The sequence below is a fragment of the Dendroctonus ponderosae genome, unplaced genomic scaffold (genome assembly GCF_020466585.1).
Source record: "Dendroctonus ponderosae isolate FM_Combo_2020 unplaced genomic scaffold, Dpon_F_20191213v2 Dpon_F_20191213_2, whole genome shotgun sequence".
Taxonomy (NCBI): Eukaryota; Metazoa; Arthropoda; class Insecta; order Coleoptera; family Curculionidae; genus Dendroctonus; species Dendroctonus ponderosae.
Window position 1 is genome coordinate 17,606,342 of NW_026018165.1, and position 14,198 is coordinate 17,620,539.

Here is a 14,198-nt window from a genome sequence, read left to right on the forward strand (position 1 = left end):
TTTCCTGAAAGAAATTATCCTAAGCCAACAGTTTTTAAGCGCTTATTACACCAATTTGAGGAAACTGGGAGTGTCAATTATAAAAAATCCATTACAAGGAAATCTGTCACTGAAGATGAAGAAAATGTTTTCGCGGTCTATATCTATATATCTAATATCCAAAAGTACTAACATTAGTCAATCAAGTATTTCCAGAATTATCAAAAAGCACAACTTTTATCCTTATAAAATTCAGCTTTGCCAAGAACTTGATGGAAATGATTTTGAAAACCAAACTGAGTTTTGCATGTGGGTGTTAGATAAAGTGGCAGAAAATGAAAAGTTTTTCGAAAATGTGTTATTTAGTGATGAATGTACTTTTCATAACAATGGTCTCATAAATATACACAATTTTCATTATTATTCTGATACGAATCCGCGCGCATACAGGGTCATGAAAAATCAAAATAGGTGGTCAGTTAATGTGTGGGTTGGACCCTATTTTTTTAAGGACATTTAAATGGTTTGATGAATCAACATGTGGCTTCAATTGGATGGAGCTCCGCCTCATTATCACTGCGAAGTTCGGCAATTTTTAAATGGCAACTTTCAAAACAGGTGGATTGGCAGAAATGGGTTTGAAAATTGGTCTCCCAGATCTCCGGGCTGAACTCCACTAGATTTCTTTTTGTGGGGGTACATAAAAGGAATTGTCTGCCATATGCTTCCGACAACTTCACACGATTTGAAAACACGCATAAGAGACGCTTTTAAAACTGTAACTCCGCAAATTTTGTCCAGAGTTAGCAGTTGTTTTGAAAAAAGAATTTGCAAGTGCCTGGAAATTGACGGTCAACATTTCGAACATTTGTTATAAATAATTTGCCTTTGTTTTATGTTATTGTTGATACGTTATTTAACCTTTTAATAAAAAAACACCAAATGGTGCACAGAACCATTATTTGGTGTATTTTGTAAAAAGGCAAAAACTTAGTTATAAACATCCTAGTGCCATTCGATAGGTAATTAAAAACTGCATTTCCTGGTAAGCTAAAAAATATGGCGTTGTTTTTAAATTAGTCAAGTTAGAGCCACTTAAAGTTCTTATTTGATTAGTTTAAATTTGTGGACACCCTGTATAAAATGGTAAGTTTATTGTCATTGGGATATAAAAGATGATTTCTTGTTACACCACTACCAATTACGTTTACATAACTTAAATAATTCTAAAGTATTTGACACATGAAAATAATRTTAGATTTTGATAAAATTCGAATTATTTAAAAAMCCYTTAGATTTAGACATTATAAATCTTAGTAAAACAAACSCTTATTTTGCTCAGAGAATCCAAAAATGCAATAATATATAGGGCATTTCATTTAGAAACACACCACTTTGATACTTTTAGGGCTTTTGGGACAGTCTGTACATTACAAAAATATTTTAAAAATGTGCACCCGATAGGCGTCTGTGGATTCATCAAATAATTCTTTGCAAAAAACAAACGTCCGTGCCGTATAGCGTGAATAACCCTGTATGGTCAACATCAGATTACCCGACTTTATCTACCAGCCAAAGCACTAAGCGTTTGCCTTCCTGCACATAACAAAAAAGCTCCCAAATTCCTTAATTTCCTGTTGCGCTTTAAGTCCTCCGGAGAATTCCTATGCTGGTACACCCCAGTGGGCCAAGTGCTTTTCAACTTGGCCAGCTCATTGGCGCTTTTGGTGATCGCCCTGGACCGCTACCACAATGTGATATACGCGCTGGACAAAAAATGGGACCCCAAGTTGTGGATCTGCATTCTAGGCGCTCTTGTGCTGTGGGGCCTCTGCTTCGGCAAGTTTTGCTGCGCCAATCCGGCCAGCTCTTCATTAACCCCACTGTTCTCTCTAGCTGTTTCCTATCCGATGATCAACTTCTACTTCTACGTGCCTCTAAGGCTGCCGAGCGGCGAAGACGTGAACATGTGCACGGGAACCAGCACCAGCAGGAACGGCATTGCCTATTATTACGTGATAATCGACGTGCTGATCTTCGGGCCACTAGTTTCCATGTTCTTCTGGTTCTACTACAAGATCGCCATTCTAATTTGGCGACACCGCAAGCCGCTGTCTTTACGCACCGACACTAAGATTGAGGAGTTCGAAAACACCTCTTATACCAAAGGCTCATCGGAAACTTCCGGCGGCTCCAACGTAAAATCGCAAATAATCAAGAAAAAACGCAACGTGCAAATGGAAAGGAAAATACGCACCTTCAAGATCGTCATTGTGCTGATTGTGGCCTTCATCTTGTGCAGAATGCCCTACTGGGTGTTCTGGCTTTTAAAGCTGCTAACCAGCATCAGAAGCGGCGACGCGGTCTGGCGCACCATCTTCATCATGACTTCCTTAAACCTACTCAACTGTGCTTTGAACCCATTTCTGTACACCTACTTGAACCAGACCATCTACGTGTGTCGCAAAATCAACGACTTTTTTTGGTCCACCTGTTGCTGCTGCTTCTCCAATGCGGAGTTCGACGACTACGAAAGGGGAACTCCAATTTATGAGGGGGTGTTGGGCCAAGTTGCCACCACCGATCAGTGGAAAACTCCAAGAAACCGACCAGAAGTCAACCCCGGCTATGAAAAGTTCCCTCAAGTGCCTCATTTTCCGAAATATACTTCAGTTAATCGGTATTAGGACTTTGCACAGTTCTGATCCTACTATTTTATCACTATCCAGACTAATAAACTGATAAAAACACAAGTTTTTCATTCTTAATAGACAGTCTCAACTGTCACTTGACAACCAGTAAATTGACGTTTTGCAGCACCACCATTGGAAGTTGAAAGTGACAAGTAGACACTAGAAAGTAGGGGTAAAAAAAATGTCCCAAAAATCGCTCGCTTTCGGTCTTTTTCTTTGCTATGTTTGTTGAATTATCCCAAAGCTTATGTTGTTATATTTATAGCATGTAATGCCAAAATAATGATTTTGTTTCCTTATCTAATCCATTGAGGAAAATCCACACATGGTGTTGCCGAATTGGGACTTAATAATTAACGGCAACGCTGCTTGCTGCAAGCGTTAACCTTACCGATCGATGCTTTATTTTAACCTTTGAATATAAAACTAACTAAAATTTTTGAATTTTGAAAATCTATTTACCAACTTCATGAGACACTTGTAGGCAGTTCTCCATTATTTATATCCTCCGGAACAAATGAATGAAGATTGAGAAGCGAGGGAGGCGCTAATGGACAGGTAAGACTTTTCTCCATTAATGGAGACATTTTCATTGTTGTAACTTGTATGGGCCAATTGCGACGAATTTTTGAAAATCATCTTGCCAACTGCATGAGACACTTGTAGGCCCTTCTTCATTATTTAACTCCTCCGCCACGAATAATGATTGAGAAGTGAGTGAGGCCTTAATGGAAAGATAAGACTTTTCTCCATTAACGGAGAAATTTTCGTTGTTGTAACTTGTTTGGGCGAATTGTAGAGAATTTTCGAAAATCTGCGTGCCAACTGCAAACGACACTTACAGGTCTTTCTTCATTATTTAATTCCTCCGGAACAAATGAAGATTGAAAGGTGGGTGCCGCGCTAATCGAGAGAGGAAACTGTCCTCCATTCATGGAGAAATTGCCATTGTTGTAGCTTGTTTGGGCAAATTGTGGCAAATTTTTGAAAATCTGCTCAAAAAAATATGAGACATTTGTAGGCCTTTCTGCATTATTTAATTCCTCTGGAACCCAAGACTGGGAATTGAGTGAACAGCAAATGGAAAAAGAAGACTTTTCTCCATTAATTGTGCTATTTTGATTGCTCTACCAATTTTAGGCCAATTTTGACGAATAAACAAAGCTTCCCAACTGTAAGAATAACTTGTAGGCCTTCGAATATTTAATTTCTTCGAAACCAACAAAGCTACAGAAACAGTTGAAACAGCAATAAAAAAACCGAGCTTTTCTTCACACGTGCTACCATTTTCATTGCGCCACCTCTTTTTGGTAAAGAATGGCAAATTTTTTAAAAATTGCTGTCCTTTGCTGTTTAGCAAAATACACTTGTAGTCCATTTTCATTAAATAATTCGTCCCAAACTAAACGCGATGGGAAAACGGTTCAGATGCATTTAAAAAGCTAAGACTGTTCTTAATAAATCCTTCCACTTTCCCTGCTGTAGCCGTTTGAGGCGAATTATGGCAATTTTTTGAATAGTTGGTTGCAAACATCAAAATACACTTGTAGTTCTTTTTGTCAACAACTAACTACTCCCAAACTATAAGAGCTAGAAAATTGCCTAAATCAGCATTGGAACCCCAAGGGTTCCCTTCATAATCCTGGTTATTTTTGTTGCACTCGCACTTTCAGGCGAATTATGGCAATTTTTGCAAAACCGTTTGCAAAGAGCAAAATACACTTGTAGGCGTTTCGCTACAAATTAATTACTCTTCAACCAAARGAGGCAAGAAAGTGGCGAAAACGGTGTCGGAAAGAGCAGATCTTGCTTCATACGTAGTGCAATTTCCACTGCACTCGCCCTTTCAGGCGAATTATGGCAAAATTTTGCCAAACCGGTTGCAAAGAGCAAAATACACTTGTAGGCTTTTTGCTACAAATTAGTTACTCTTCAACAAAAAGAGGCAAGAAAGTGGCAAAAACGGTGTCGTAAAGAGCAGATCTTGCTTCATACATCGTGCAATTTCCACTACACTCGCCCTTCCAGGCGAATTTTGACAAATTTTTGCAAAACCGTTTGCAAAGAGCAAAATACACATGTAGGCCTTTTTTGCGAATTAATTACTCTTCAACCAAAGGAGGTAAGAAAGTGGCAAAAACGGTGTCGGGAAGAGCAGATCTTGCTTCATCCATTGTGCAATTTTCATTGCACTCGCCTTTTCAGGCAAATTTTGGAAAATTTTTGCAAAACCGGTTGCAAAAAGCAAAAGACACTTGTAGGCTTTTTTTGCGAATTAATTACTCTTCAACCAAAGGAGGTAAGAAAGTGGCGGAAACGGTGTCGGAAAGAGCAGATCTTGCTTTATACATCGTGTAATTTTCACTGCACTCGCACTCGAAGTGCATTGGTTAGTTTTATATTCAAAGATTTTAACGATTGACCACAGATTACAGACCATTACATTAACTTCTGTGATCTGTGATTCATAGCATTACTTTTAAATTGAAAGAGGTGTACAGTGCCTCTAACCTCAAATTAATGTTATTGTTTAGTGCCCTTCAAGACATTCGTATTATTTAGTTTAATTTTGGTTGTTTGTTTGATAGTTATCGCCAGTAATTACCTAATTCCCATTACAAACGCGAAATCGACCAGATCAGAACATACCCACGTTTGTAATGTATTTGCGATAAGGCAGAGCGCGAGTTTTGGGGGAGGTTTCAAGCCATTTGGCACTTAAACCGTAATGCAGGATAGCATTAATTCCACATATTCGCAGGATGTCGGTGAAAATGAGGCTTACATCAGGCCCAAAAGGTTCAGGGTAAGTTTCTGTCCCCATTGTTTCAAACCGTTATCACTAGTGAATCATTTGACCTTTTGAGCATATACTATCTATTATCCGATTGCGAATTTCAATCTAAACTAGTCTAGTATTTGCTAGAACGTCCCCTCAGCGAGTAACATGGATGATCCAGAGGATACAGACGCAATCCTGACCCAGCAATGGAGCAGCGAAAACCTGAATCTGTTGCAATCAGTAAGAAGACGGGTGGAAATCAGCAAGGAAAAAATTAACGTTGGCTCTTTAAACGTTTTATCTGCCAAATATGAGGTGGGGCTTGCTACAGCTAATCCAAGGCGATTCTCAGTGTCAATTGATTCTAGAGCTTGGACTATGATACATGCGAGAACTATCTGTTGCTCGACGAAGAAAGAAAGAAAGGCTTCAAATTCCTGGTGCAAAAGAACATCGCGCGTTGGTTCGTTTTCCTGCTAATCGGCATGTTCACTGCCTTAGTGGCTTGCATTATAGATATTTCCATTGAGGAACTGAGCGAAATCAAGTACGCAAAACTCAGCAAATGTAAGTCCTAAGTATGTTTCAGCCTGTATCACTGCTTCCTGTAATTATCACTCCAGACGTAGATAACTATGTCATCCAAGGGGCTCTCTATATTCCGTATTTCTACTGGTTACTGTTCAATATAATCCCAGTTCTGATTGGATCAGTCCTGGTGGCGTACGTAGAACCAATCGCTGCAGGCAGCGGAATACCCCAAGTCAAGTGCTACTTGAACGGAGTGAACATCCCCAGAGTGGTCCGCATTAAAACTCTCTTTGTGAAGAGCATCGGAGTAATTTGCTCCGTTGTTGGAGGCCTGGCTGGAGGAAAGGTCCGTATTTGGATGCGCAACGGCATTGCTTGATTTAGTTTTTCATCTGCAGGAAGGCCCGATGATTCACAGTGGCGCTGTGATAGCTGCTGGTATTTCGCAAGGAAAAAGCACGACGCTGAATCGGGATTTTGGGATTTTCAAGTATTTTCGTGAAGATCACGAGAAAAGAGACTTTGTCTCTGGAGGAGCAGCTGCTGGGGTTGCCGCAGCCTTCGGAGCTCCAGTCGGCGGTGTTCTATTTTCACTGGAAGAAGGCACCAGCTTTTGGAACCAAAGTCTCACATGGAAAACGTTCTTTGCATCTATCGTGTCCACGTTCACCCTCAACGTAGTGCTCTCTGCTTATCACGGGGCCCCCGGCAACCTGTCCTTTCCCGGGCTGTTCAATTTGGGCGAGTTCGAGTCGTTCACTTACCAGATGTTCGAAATTCCCTTCTTCATTATCATGGGCGCCTTTGGGGGTTTGCTGGGCGCCCTTTGGAATCACATCAATTATAAAATCACGGTATTCCGAATGCGGTGAGCGAGCACCCAGAGTAGAAGTAGAAATAGATGGTTTGTTAACCAATTTTCTTGCAGGTATGTTCGACAACCTGGGCTTAAAGTGATTGAGGCGTGCGTGGTTGCAGCAGTAACAGCAACCGCGGGTATTCTGATGATGTTCCTGATTAATGACTGCCGGCCTCGGGGACAAGATCCCACCAAATATCCCACGCAGGTGAGACTGCTGTTGCAGACAAGCTAGCAAAGTGAATGAGACTAAAACTTGGTTTTTTCTAACTCTTTTCTTTTAAGTCTGGGACAGTTTCAGTAACGCGATCAATCTCCTGAATCTTGCTGATTTGGAATTGTTTTATTAACGCCAAAGCATCGTTCTCACCTTGGAGCTTCCACACAACCCTTTGAGTGTCTGTTACTTCATGGTTTACGGCTTCCACGTTTCGTTGAGTTGAAAATTGCTTCAGTTCTTCTATCTTTTCGCGAATGGACTGGTTGAACGATACCTGAAATATTTAATTTTTCATTTGGTTGAAAACTCCATCCCCACAGCCTCCAGTTACTTTGTTCTTCTTCAGCTGTTCTTCGTCCTTCAGCACGTTGTCAAGCTTGGACCATAGCCACTGGTCAATTTCCTGCAGCTGCTTTGTTAGCATGGTTACATCGGTTCTCGACTGGAACAGCAGCTCCTTTGTAACCTTAATTTTGTGCTCATGATCGCGCACGTTTTCCAGGCTGGTAGCAATTTCCCCTACGAGTTTCAGTATACGATCGCGATGGATTATGGTCTCTTTCAACCGCTGCTCATCCAGCTGTTCTTCATTTTGAATAGCAATTAGCTTTTCCATGGGTATTTTGGCTTGCAACTTACAGCAAACGTCAACTACGTCAACTGTCTTAAGTCAAATGCCAAGTTGTCTTGATTTTTTATTTGTTCACTCAATTAACATGTATTATTCCAGTTATACTGCACAGACGGACAGTACAATGTTCTAGCCTCCATCTGGTTCCAAACGCCTGAGGCTTCGGTTAGGTCACTGTTCCATGATCCGCCCAATACGCACAATGCCTTCTCATTGGCTGCTTTTGTGGTAGTTTACTTTGTTCTCGCCGCCTGGACCTTTGGATTGGCTTCTTCCAATGGATTGTTCATCCCCACCTTGCTGACCGGAGCTGCGTGGGGTCGCATGGTTTCCATTGGGTTGTGCTACATTTTTCCAGACGCCGTGAGTTCAAACACTTTTTTAGAAACTCGCAGTTCAACCTCCGATGTGGCTTTTCAGGATATTGTGTATCCAGGAAAGTACGCACTGATAGGTGCGGCAGCCCAATTAGGCGGCGTAGTCCGCATGACCATAAGCCTGACCGTTATTTTGATGGAATGTACTGGAAACATCACCTTTGCGTTGCCATTGATTATTACAGTGATATCGGCCAAATGGACTGGCGATTTTTTCAACGAGGTAAATTAGTCACATTTTAGTATCGCTTTTATGCCGCTGTCTCAAGTAACAATGTTTGGGTGGGAAATCAATCACCAATGAACGAAAGAAATACAGAAACTCATATATATATAGAGTCAATGTTATTGTGCTTTAGGGTATCTACGACACTTTGATCCAATTGGCCGGAGTCCCTCTGTTGCCTTGGGAACCGCCACCTGTAGTGAACAACATCTATGCCAGTGAAGTGATGTCACATCCGGTGGTGACGCTGAAATGTGTGGAAAATGTCGGCCATGTGGTCGAGCTGCTCAAACTGACCAGCTATAACGGGTTTCCCGTCGTTGATCCTCCACTATCCGATCAAGTAGGAGTATTTTGAGCGGGATTCAAACCGATTTTCACCCACGGGGTGTTTTAGAGCGAGGTCACCACCTATGGACGGATACGAGGGTTGATACTGAGATCTCAACTAATTGTGATATTAAAACAGAAGCTGTTCAATGAAACCAGTGAGCACTGGAGCGAATTTAGCGCCAGTCTTTTTAGGGACCAATATCCTAGGTACCCGTGCATCGAGGTAAGTTCACATGGGAAAAATTGCCCCTTTTTCGGAGTCTTAAAGTTTTTTTTATAGGATCTACATTTAGAAGACGAAGAGAAAACTTACTCAATAGATTTAAGGCCCTTTATGAACCCATCACCTTACACAGTTCTTCATGTGAGTTTTAGTCATTTGTTCACAAGTTTGGTCATTTAAATGTATGTATGGCTTTAGTCCACGTCACTGCAAAGGATGTTCAGGCTGTTTAGGGGATTGGGATTGAGACATTTGCCCATAGTAAATGATGTGAACGAGGTAAAAAGTTGAAAACCAATAACACCAATTTGCCTGAAACTCTTGGGACATTGTAGGTGATAGGCATGGTAACAAGAAAAGATCTTGCCCGGTATCGAATGTGGAAACATCGCGGAAGAATGGGCGTGGAAGAGTTACTAATCTTCAAGGATATGCAGGGCTGAGCATCAATCAGTATTTCGAAATAACGGATTATTTTATAATCGTTCTCTTTTTATCGTTATGACCTGACGTTAAGTTTCACTGAGAAAGCTATATACTTTATAAACTGTTTACATGAAACCCTATTATAAAAATCTGTTTCATTTTCCCATATAAGACGAAATTTAATCTCCATTAAAATGGAAACATTGAATTTACTCTTCAATTCAGTTCGAAAACGGCACATAATTACATATAATTTATTAACATAGCCAATATCCCTATAATAATGTTACAATGAGATATGTTAAGTCACTCTTGACTTACGGTGCGTTTCCAGTTTACAAATATAGATACTTTTGAGTTAAAAATACAAAAAAACAATACTTTCAGTTCTGAGTTCCGTGCTAAATTAACAGGATCTGATTTGTGTAAATGCGGTATACAAAATATAATACTTGTGGGAATAAACGCCTCATATAAAACTACCATATATAATTATACGTCCGGCTGGTCCTCCAACTAGTCTTTGAGCAGATAAGGCCTTTATACCGTATAAGTAAGTACACAAAGCAAACTGCTCTGATCAAATTTATGAAATATTAGTCTTCTGGTAAGATAGCAATTGGCAAAACAAACCAAACGGCATCATGCAATGCACGATGAGACTGTTTTTTTCACTGCATCTCGCGCATAGGGGATGTAGGATAACGAGTACCAGGTCATTGCCAGTGACTGCATGATGATGAACAAAAGTGCCAAACCAGCGTTTTTAAACTGAAAATACATATAGAAAAACTACTATAGAACTGACCGAAAATGTTGCGAATATACTCACAACTAAGGCCGATAACAGGGTCATAACGATACTGCCCAGAACGAGACAAGTGGCTATGGCTCTCGATGAGTGGAACATTTTCTGCAACTGGTTGCAAGGCCCCATTAGGAAACAAGTGCTTAGTAACGATATAATGTTGCCTATCGAACGCTTTGTTAATTATCTATGACAATTGGGGCAGTTTAATACGTACCCAGCGTGTAAAAAACTGCGAATATCTTCAAACCCTTGCCGAAAAACAAGGCAAAAGACCCCAGAAAAGTGAGTAGAATTCCTATAATGAAACAGGCAAGGAATGCCTTGATTCTTGTCGACCAGCTAAGGGTTGAAGCTTCATTTAACTGCAAGTGAAGAGATGGATACGTACTTTGCACATTCCCTTTGGCTTTGAATGTGTATTGTTATGCGTGTGAACATAAATCGCCACTCACCTGGGACATTATGCCACTCTCCTCATCCGGTGTATCATTGCCGCTTAGGACTCGCTTCAGCTTGTCCATCATTCCCTAAGTGCTGCGATTGAAGGGGGCACAACCTGCAATTGGAATGTTGGCTCTCATTGTTCCCCATCATGTGGATTTTGTGTTTTTATCAAGATTTACGGTTCACTGATAAAAGCCCAATGAATTTACCTTTTTGCAAGCTGTGACTTGGCCGATAACACGGGAAAACGAGAAAAAGGTAAGACACAAAATATTGTTCTGAATACGTCAGATTTTTTTGGCAACAGGTGATTTGTTGTAATTAAGCTACAAACATAACCACAGAATATCTCTCTTGATGTTCTGTGAGCATAACCTCACCTTTATCTATTGTCCATGTTGTTGTTTATTTAATTGTCAGTGTATTTTTTAGTGTTTTCACTAGTTATGTGAATCTGTTTGGTGGTGTAATGGTGGAAGTGTTCACACTACGTGGAGTAAGAGCACTGTTGTTTGTGGCTGAACTTCGGAGTGATGTAATGTGAAGAGTCATCATTTAGAGATTAGTAAAATCTGATTGGTTTTCCTAGTGTTCAAAGGGCCCAGAAACCAGTAAGTTTATGTTAATTCCCTCCACTTTTTAGTTCATTGAGATATTCATCATTCATTCATGTAGGTAGTTGATAATGTAGTGTGAAAACTGCTGGCCAGAAATGAACGTATTCGCAAGTGATGTTAGTAAAACATAGGGAAAGTTGGGCAATTTCCAGAAAGACGGGACAGAGGACTTTTGTCTGAGCTGTTAGTTCAGTCTTTTTCCGATAAAACCTCCTTCTGTAGAGATAGCGACTATCTTCTATGTACATGGATAGCGACAGTTTGGGCTTCAAAGCTTAAGTTGTATAATAAACAAAGTAAAGTTCTCGAAGGCAGCACAGAAGTACCCATTACCTGCTATAATTATATATTAACTCAATTATCGTAGTGTTGTTGCTCTACATAATGTTCTTTTTCGGATCAGTGATATTTCACAGCTGTTGTAGTAAACTCGGATATATTTCAGTTCCAGATGGACGTGAAAACGGAATTAGAAGTTGATATCAAAGAGGAATTTGAAGTTGTTAGAAATATAGTAAAAGTAGAAGACAAACCTGGGGAATACGAAAACGATTCGATCGATGCGGGCATTAATAGATCAACATCAACAAACCACGAATGTGGGCAGTGTAGAAGAACATTTTCAAAAAGCTATTACCTGAAACAGCACATGTTATCGCATTCGGTGGAACGTCCGTTTCAGTGCGATATTTGCTACTTAACGTTCAAACGGCGTCATTATTTGGACACTCATCGAAATAGGCACCCCAAGAAAACACGGTACGAACGTGCCCATATGAAAACGTTCCCATTCTAAGATTATCTAAAAAAACTTGTTTTAGGGCTGAACCAAACATCGAACCGGCTATTAATGGTGAAACAACCGAAATAAAACATGATGAAGTCGGCACCTTAAATCCCGCAAACGGCGAAACGTTAAGCACATACAAATGCCACAAATGCAATCAAGACTTTCCATCGTCGAGCCTTCTGTTGGAACATTCCCGATTGCATTCGAACGAAAGTATTTTCCAATGCGATCTTTGCAATGCTAAGCTCAGAAGCGAAGACCGTTTCAACTATCACCGGAAGTTGCATGCCAGACAAAACCCTATAGAGTGCGTAATTTGCGAAAAATCGTTTCTGTGTAAGGCTTTACTCACCAAGCACATGGTGACGCATTCAGAAAAACGACCCTATCAATGCGAGTTTTGCGACTTCAGGTGCAAGTATCGATCGCAGCTCAATTTTCATCGAAATACGCACACGAAGGAGAAGAGCTACCACTGCCAATACTGTGGCAAAGAGTTTCTGACTCCACCGAACTTATACGCTCATTTGAGGAGTCATTCAGAAGAACTGCCTTTTGAGTGCGACATTTGTTATGGAGCGTTCAAATTGAAGAAATACCTCACTCGACACCGGCTGACACATGTGAAGAAGAATTTTAAAGTTTAGCTAATTAGATTGGTAAATCAGTCTGCACGACAGAATAGTCCAGTTTTTCCAAATTCCACGTCAATAAAAGACAGCAATGTTTGTTTAAAATGGAACGAGGCATCAACAACCAGCATTACAGACAAAGTGTGAACCAGTTTGAAAACTGTAGAAGCAGAATAGTTGAAGGCTTGAAACAAGGTTTAAAACATGAAGAGTGTCTAAAGGGTTATTTGCCTTGCGTAAGTTTTTTTTGGAGGTTCACTAATGCCGAAAACATTCCAAAAAGCCTGAAGTTTTTCAGTACACTTGCGCTTAGTTTGCTCTTTACTTTATACGGAAACATCTATTTAAGGAAAATCCCTTTAGTAAGTGAAAGGAGTTTTCAAAATTATCGTATCATCAAAATAACATCAGGCGAAATACTTAATGATTGCACCTAATTTTTTGGTTCTTCAGATCTACGCTCCCTGATTGATACAATCATTCTGTACATTTCGAATATATTGGAAAATGAAATGAGATACCTGGATGTATTAATTCAAATTTATTTACCGATATGTACCCATTATGTTAGATTTATGTTCACGCTTCTATATAATTTCATAACCATAGTATAAAAGCTTGCAACAGTCACGTTTCAATGCTCTTATACCGCAAAACAGATGCAATATAATTAGATTTCTTCAGTAATTTATAGACATTTTTATACATAGGCGTTCACTAATAAGAGTTGGAGATTAACTTATTGATAACGTGACGATAAATATATATCTATATAATTTTCTTGAGCAAAAACTTAACAGATTCTCTTATATACTCTATAGCGTTAATTCACTACAGAAAATGATTAGAATCACCCAGTACGGGAGTAATGTGAAACAATACACAACGGGTACAGAACTGATCCTACAGCAACTCTTTCACTTTCACCACTATTCAACTGCCAACACAAAGAGCCTGTTCAGACCTGATGATGAACCGAAAACCGACAAAACTAGGAACATATTAGGCCTATCAGTGTAGCGATTATATTGCTGTTTACCTACAGCTATAAGAAAGTCAAATCTCTTCTAATTGAGTATAACAAAGCGTAGATTAATAGGAAATGAGGATAGTTTGGCGGCAAACTCCAGCTTCTACAACCGACCAACGTTAGTAATCCAATCCAATTGCGGCGTTAAACGTATGATCTGTTTCTGACCTATCGCTGCATGTAAAAAGAACAATCAACAAGTGAATAAAAAAGCTTAAATGTACGTTAAAAAATTTACATTGAGGCACGCTAGGTTATACATACTTTTATATAGCAAATGTTACTTCACCCTTAACTATTATTAGTAGTATTATTATCAACAAAACGTCTGTTGTTTAATAGCGCCTGTCGGAAACTACGTTTCCAACGAACTTGGAACTTTTAAGGTGCCACCCAATTAAAGTTTCCGTCTTCGGAATTAGGTTTCGTAGCCTGAAAGTGCCAATTTTCACTGAAAATCGAATCCTTCGGCTCTGGTACACATAAACAATAGAATTTCACTTAAACCATTTGATTTTGCTTATTGTATTAGGTTTGCGGTTTATTTGAAGGAACAATTTGATTTTCCGTTCAACTTAATGGTGTACGTAAAAT

At 39.7% G+C, this 14,198-nt stretch overlaps 5 protein-coding genes across 6 annotated transcripts in view; 3 read left to right on the plus strand and 2 right to left on the minus strand.

The window, feature by feature from the left end:
• Nucleotides 1-1,627: 1,627 nt before the first annotated feature.
• LOC109536760 (neuropeptide S receptor) lies at nucleotides 1,628-2,732 on the plus strand (the record flags this gene model as incomplete). The annotated part of the gene is given in 2 exon segments (XM_019903117.2): nucleotides 1,628-1,818; nucleotides 1,876-2,732. Coding segments are annotated over 2 exon segments (982 nt in total), but the record flags the coding sequence as incomplete, so codon positions are not given.
• Nucleotides 2,733-5,134: 2,402 nt separating this feature from the next.
• LOC109536719 (H(+)/Cl(-) exchange transporter 7) lies at nucleotides 5,135-9,429 on the plus strand. Its single transcript, XM_019903055.2, has 13 exons — nucleotides 5,135-5,478; nucleotides 5,599-5,769; nucleotides 5,823-6,021; nucleotides 6,078-6,331; nucleotides 6,384-6,853; nucleotides 6,914-7,052; nucleotides 7,795-8,058; nucleotides 8,116-8,295; nucleotides 8,432-8,641; nucleotides 8,696-8,854; nucleotides 8,912-8,995; nucleotides 9,053-9,133; nucleotides 9,190-9,429. Exons 1-13 carry the CDS (start codon nucleotides 5,401-5,403, stop codon nucleotides 9,295-9,297), a joined length of 2,397 nt encoding a protein of 798 aa, XP_019758614.2. The 5' UTR covers nucleotides 5,135-5,400; the 3' UTR covers nucleotides 9,298-9,429.
• Nucleotides 6,744-7,801, minus strand: LOC125503548 (serine/threonine-protein kinase mrck-1-like). Its single transcript, XM_048664144.1, has 2 exons — nucleotides 7,396-7,801; nucleotides 6,744-7,338 (listed from the first exon to the last, which is right to left on the minus strand). The coding sequence occupies exons 1-2, from the start codon at nucleotides 7,678-7,680 to the stop codon at nucleotides 7,111-7,113; spliced, it is 513 nt and encodes a 170-aa protein (XP_048520101.1). The 5' UTR covers nucleotides 7,681-7,801; the 3' UTR covers nucleotides 6,744-7,110.
• A 91-nt stretch (nucleotides 9,430-9,520) lies between the features above and the next one.
• LOC109536721 (vesicle transport protein SFT2B) lies at nucleotides 9,521-10,887 on the minus strand. The gene is made up of 5 exons (XM_019903058.2): nucleotides 10,745-10,887; nucleotides 10,544-10,647; nucleotides 10,306-10,453; nucleotides 10,113-10,252; nucleotides 9,521-10,051 (listed from the first exon to the last, which is right to left on the minus strand). The coding sequence occupies exons 2-5, from the start codon at nucleotides 10,613-10,615 to the stop codon at nucleotides 9,923-9,925; spliced, it is 489 nt and encodes a 162-aa protein (XP_019758617.1). The 5' UTR covers nucleotides 10,616-10,647; nucleotides 10,745-10,887; the 3' UTR covers nucleotides 9,521-9,922.
• The window catches only part of LOC109536720 (lipoyltransferase 1, mitochondrial), a 22,697-nt gene continuing 19,385 nt past the window's right edge, over nucleotides 10,887-14,198 (plus strand). Inside the window, exons 1-3 of one of the 2 annotated variants that reach the window (XM_019903056.2) lie at nucleotides 10,887-11,146; nucleotides 11,598-11,911; nucleotides 11,974-13,261. In XM_019903056.2, the coding sequence (XP_019758615.2) occupies nucleotides 11,604-11,911; nucleotides 11,974-12,589 (924 nt within the window). In that variant the 5' untranslated portion in view covers nucleotides 10,887-11,146; nucleotides 11,598-11,603 and the 3' untranslated portion in view covers nucleotides 12,590-13,261. Of the gene's footprint in view, nucleotides 11,147-11,597; nucleotides 11,912-11,973; nucleotides 13,262-14,198 lie in introns of those variants that run through there. The other variant, XM_048664137.1, reaches the window with a different exon arrangement.

Coding starts and splice junctions, on each gene's coding strand:
- LOC109536719 (XM_019903055.2), top strand. CDS start 5,401: ATGCAGGATAGCATTAATTCCACATATTCGCAGGATGTCGGTGAAAAT. Junction 5,770..5,822: donor TTTTATCTGCCAAATATGAG/GTGGGGCTTGCT, acceptor AATTGATTCTAG/AGCTTGGACTATGATACATG. Junction 7,053..7,794: donor CCACCAAATATCCCACGCAG/GTGAGACTGCTG, acceptor GTATTATTCCAG/TTATACTGCACAGACGGACA.
- LOC125503548 (XM_048664144.1), bottom strand. CDS start 7,680: ATGGAAAAGCTAATTGCTATTCAAAATGAAGAACAGCTGGATGAGCAG. Junction 7,339..7,395: donor AACAGCTGAAGAAGAACAAA/GTAACTGGAGGC, acceptor TAAATATTTCAG/GTATCGTTCAACCAGTCCAT.
- LOC109536721 (XM_019903058.2), bottom strand. CDS start 10,615: ATGATGGACAAGCTGAAGCGAGTCCTAAGCGGCAATGATACACCGGAT. Junction 10,253..10,305: donor CGCAGTTTTTTACACGCTGG/GTACGTATTAAA, acceptor AGCGTTCGATAG/GCAACATTATATCGTTACTA. Junction 10,052..10,112: donor CCCTGTTATCGGCCTTAGTT/GTGAGTATATTC, acceptor ATGTATTTTCAG/TTTAAAAACGCTGGTTTGGC.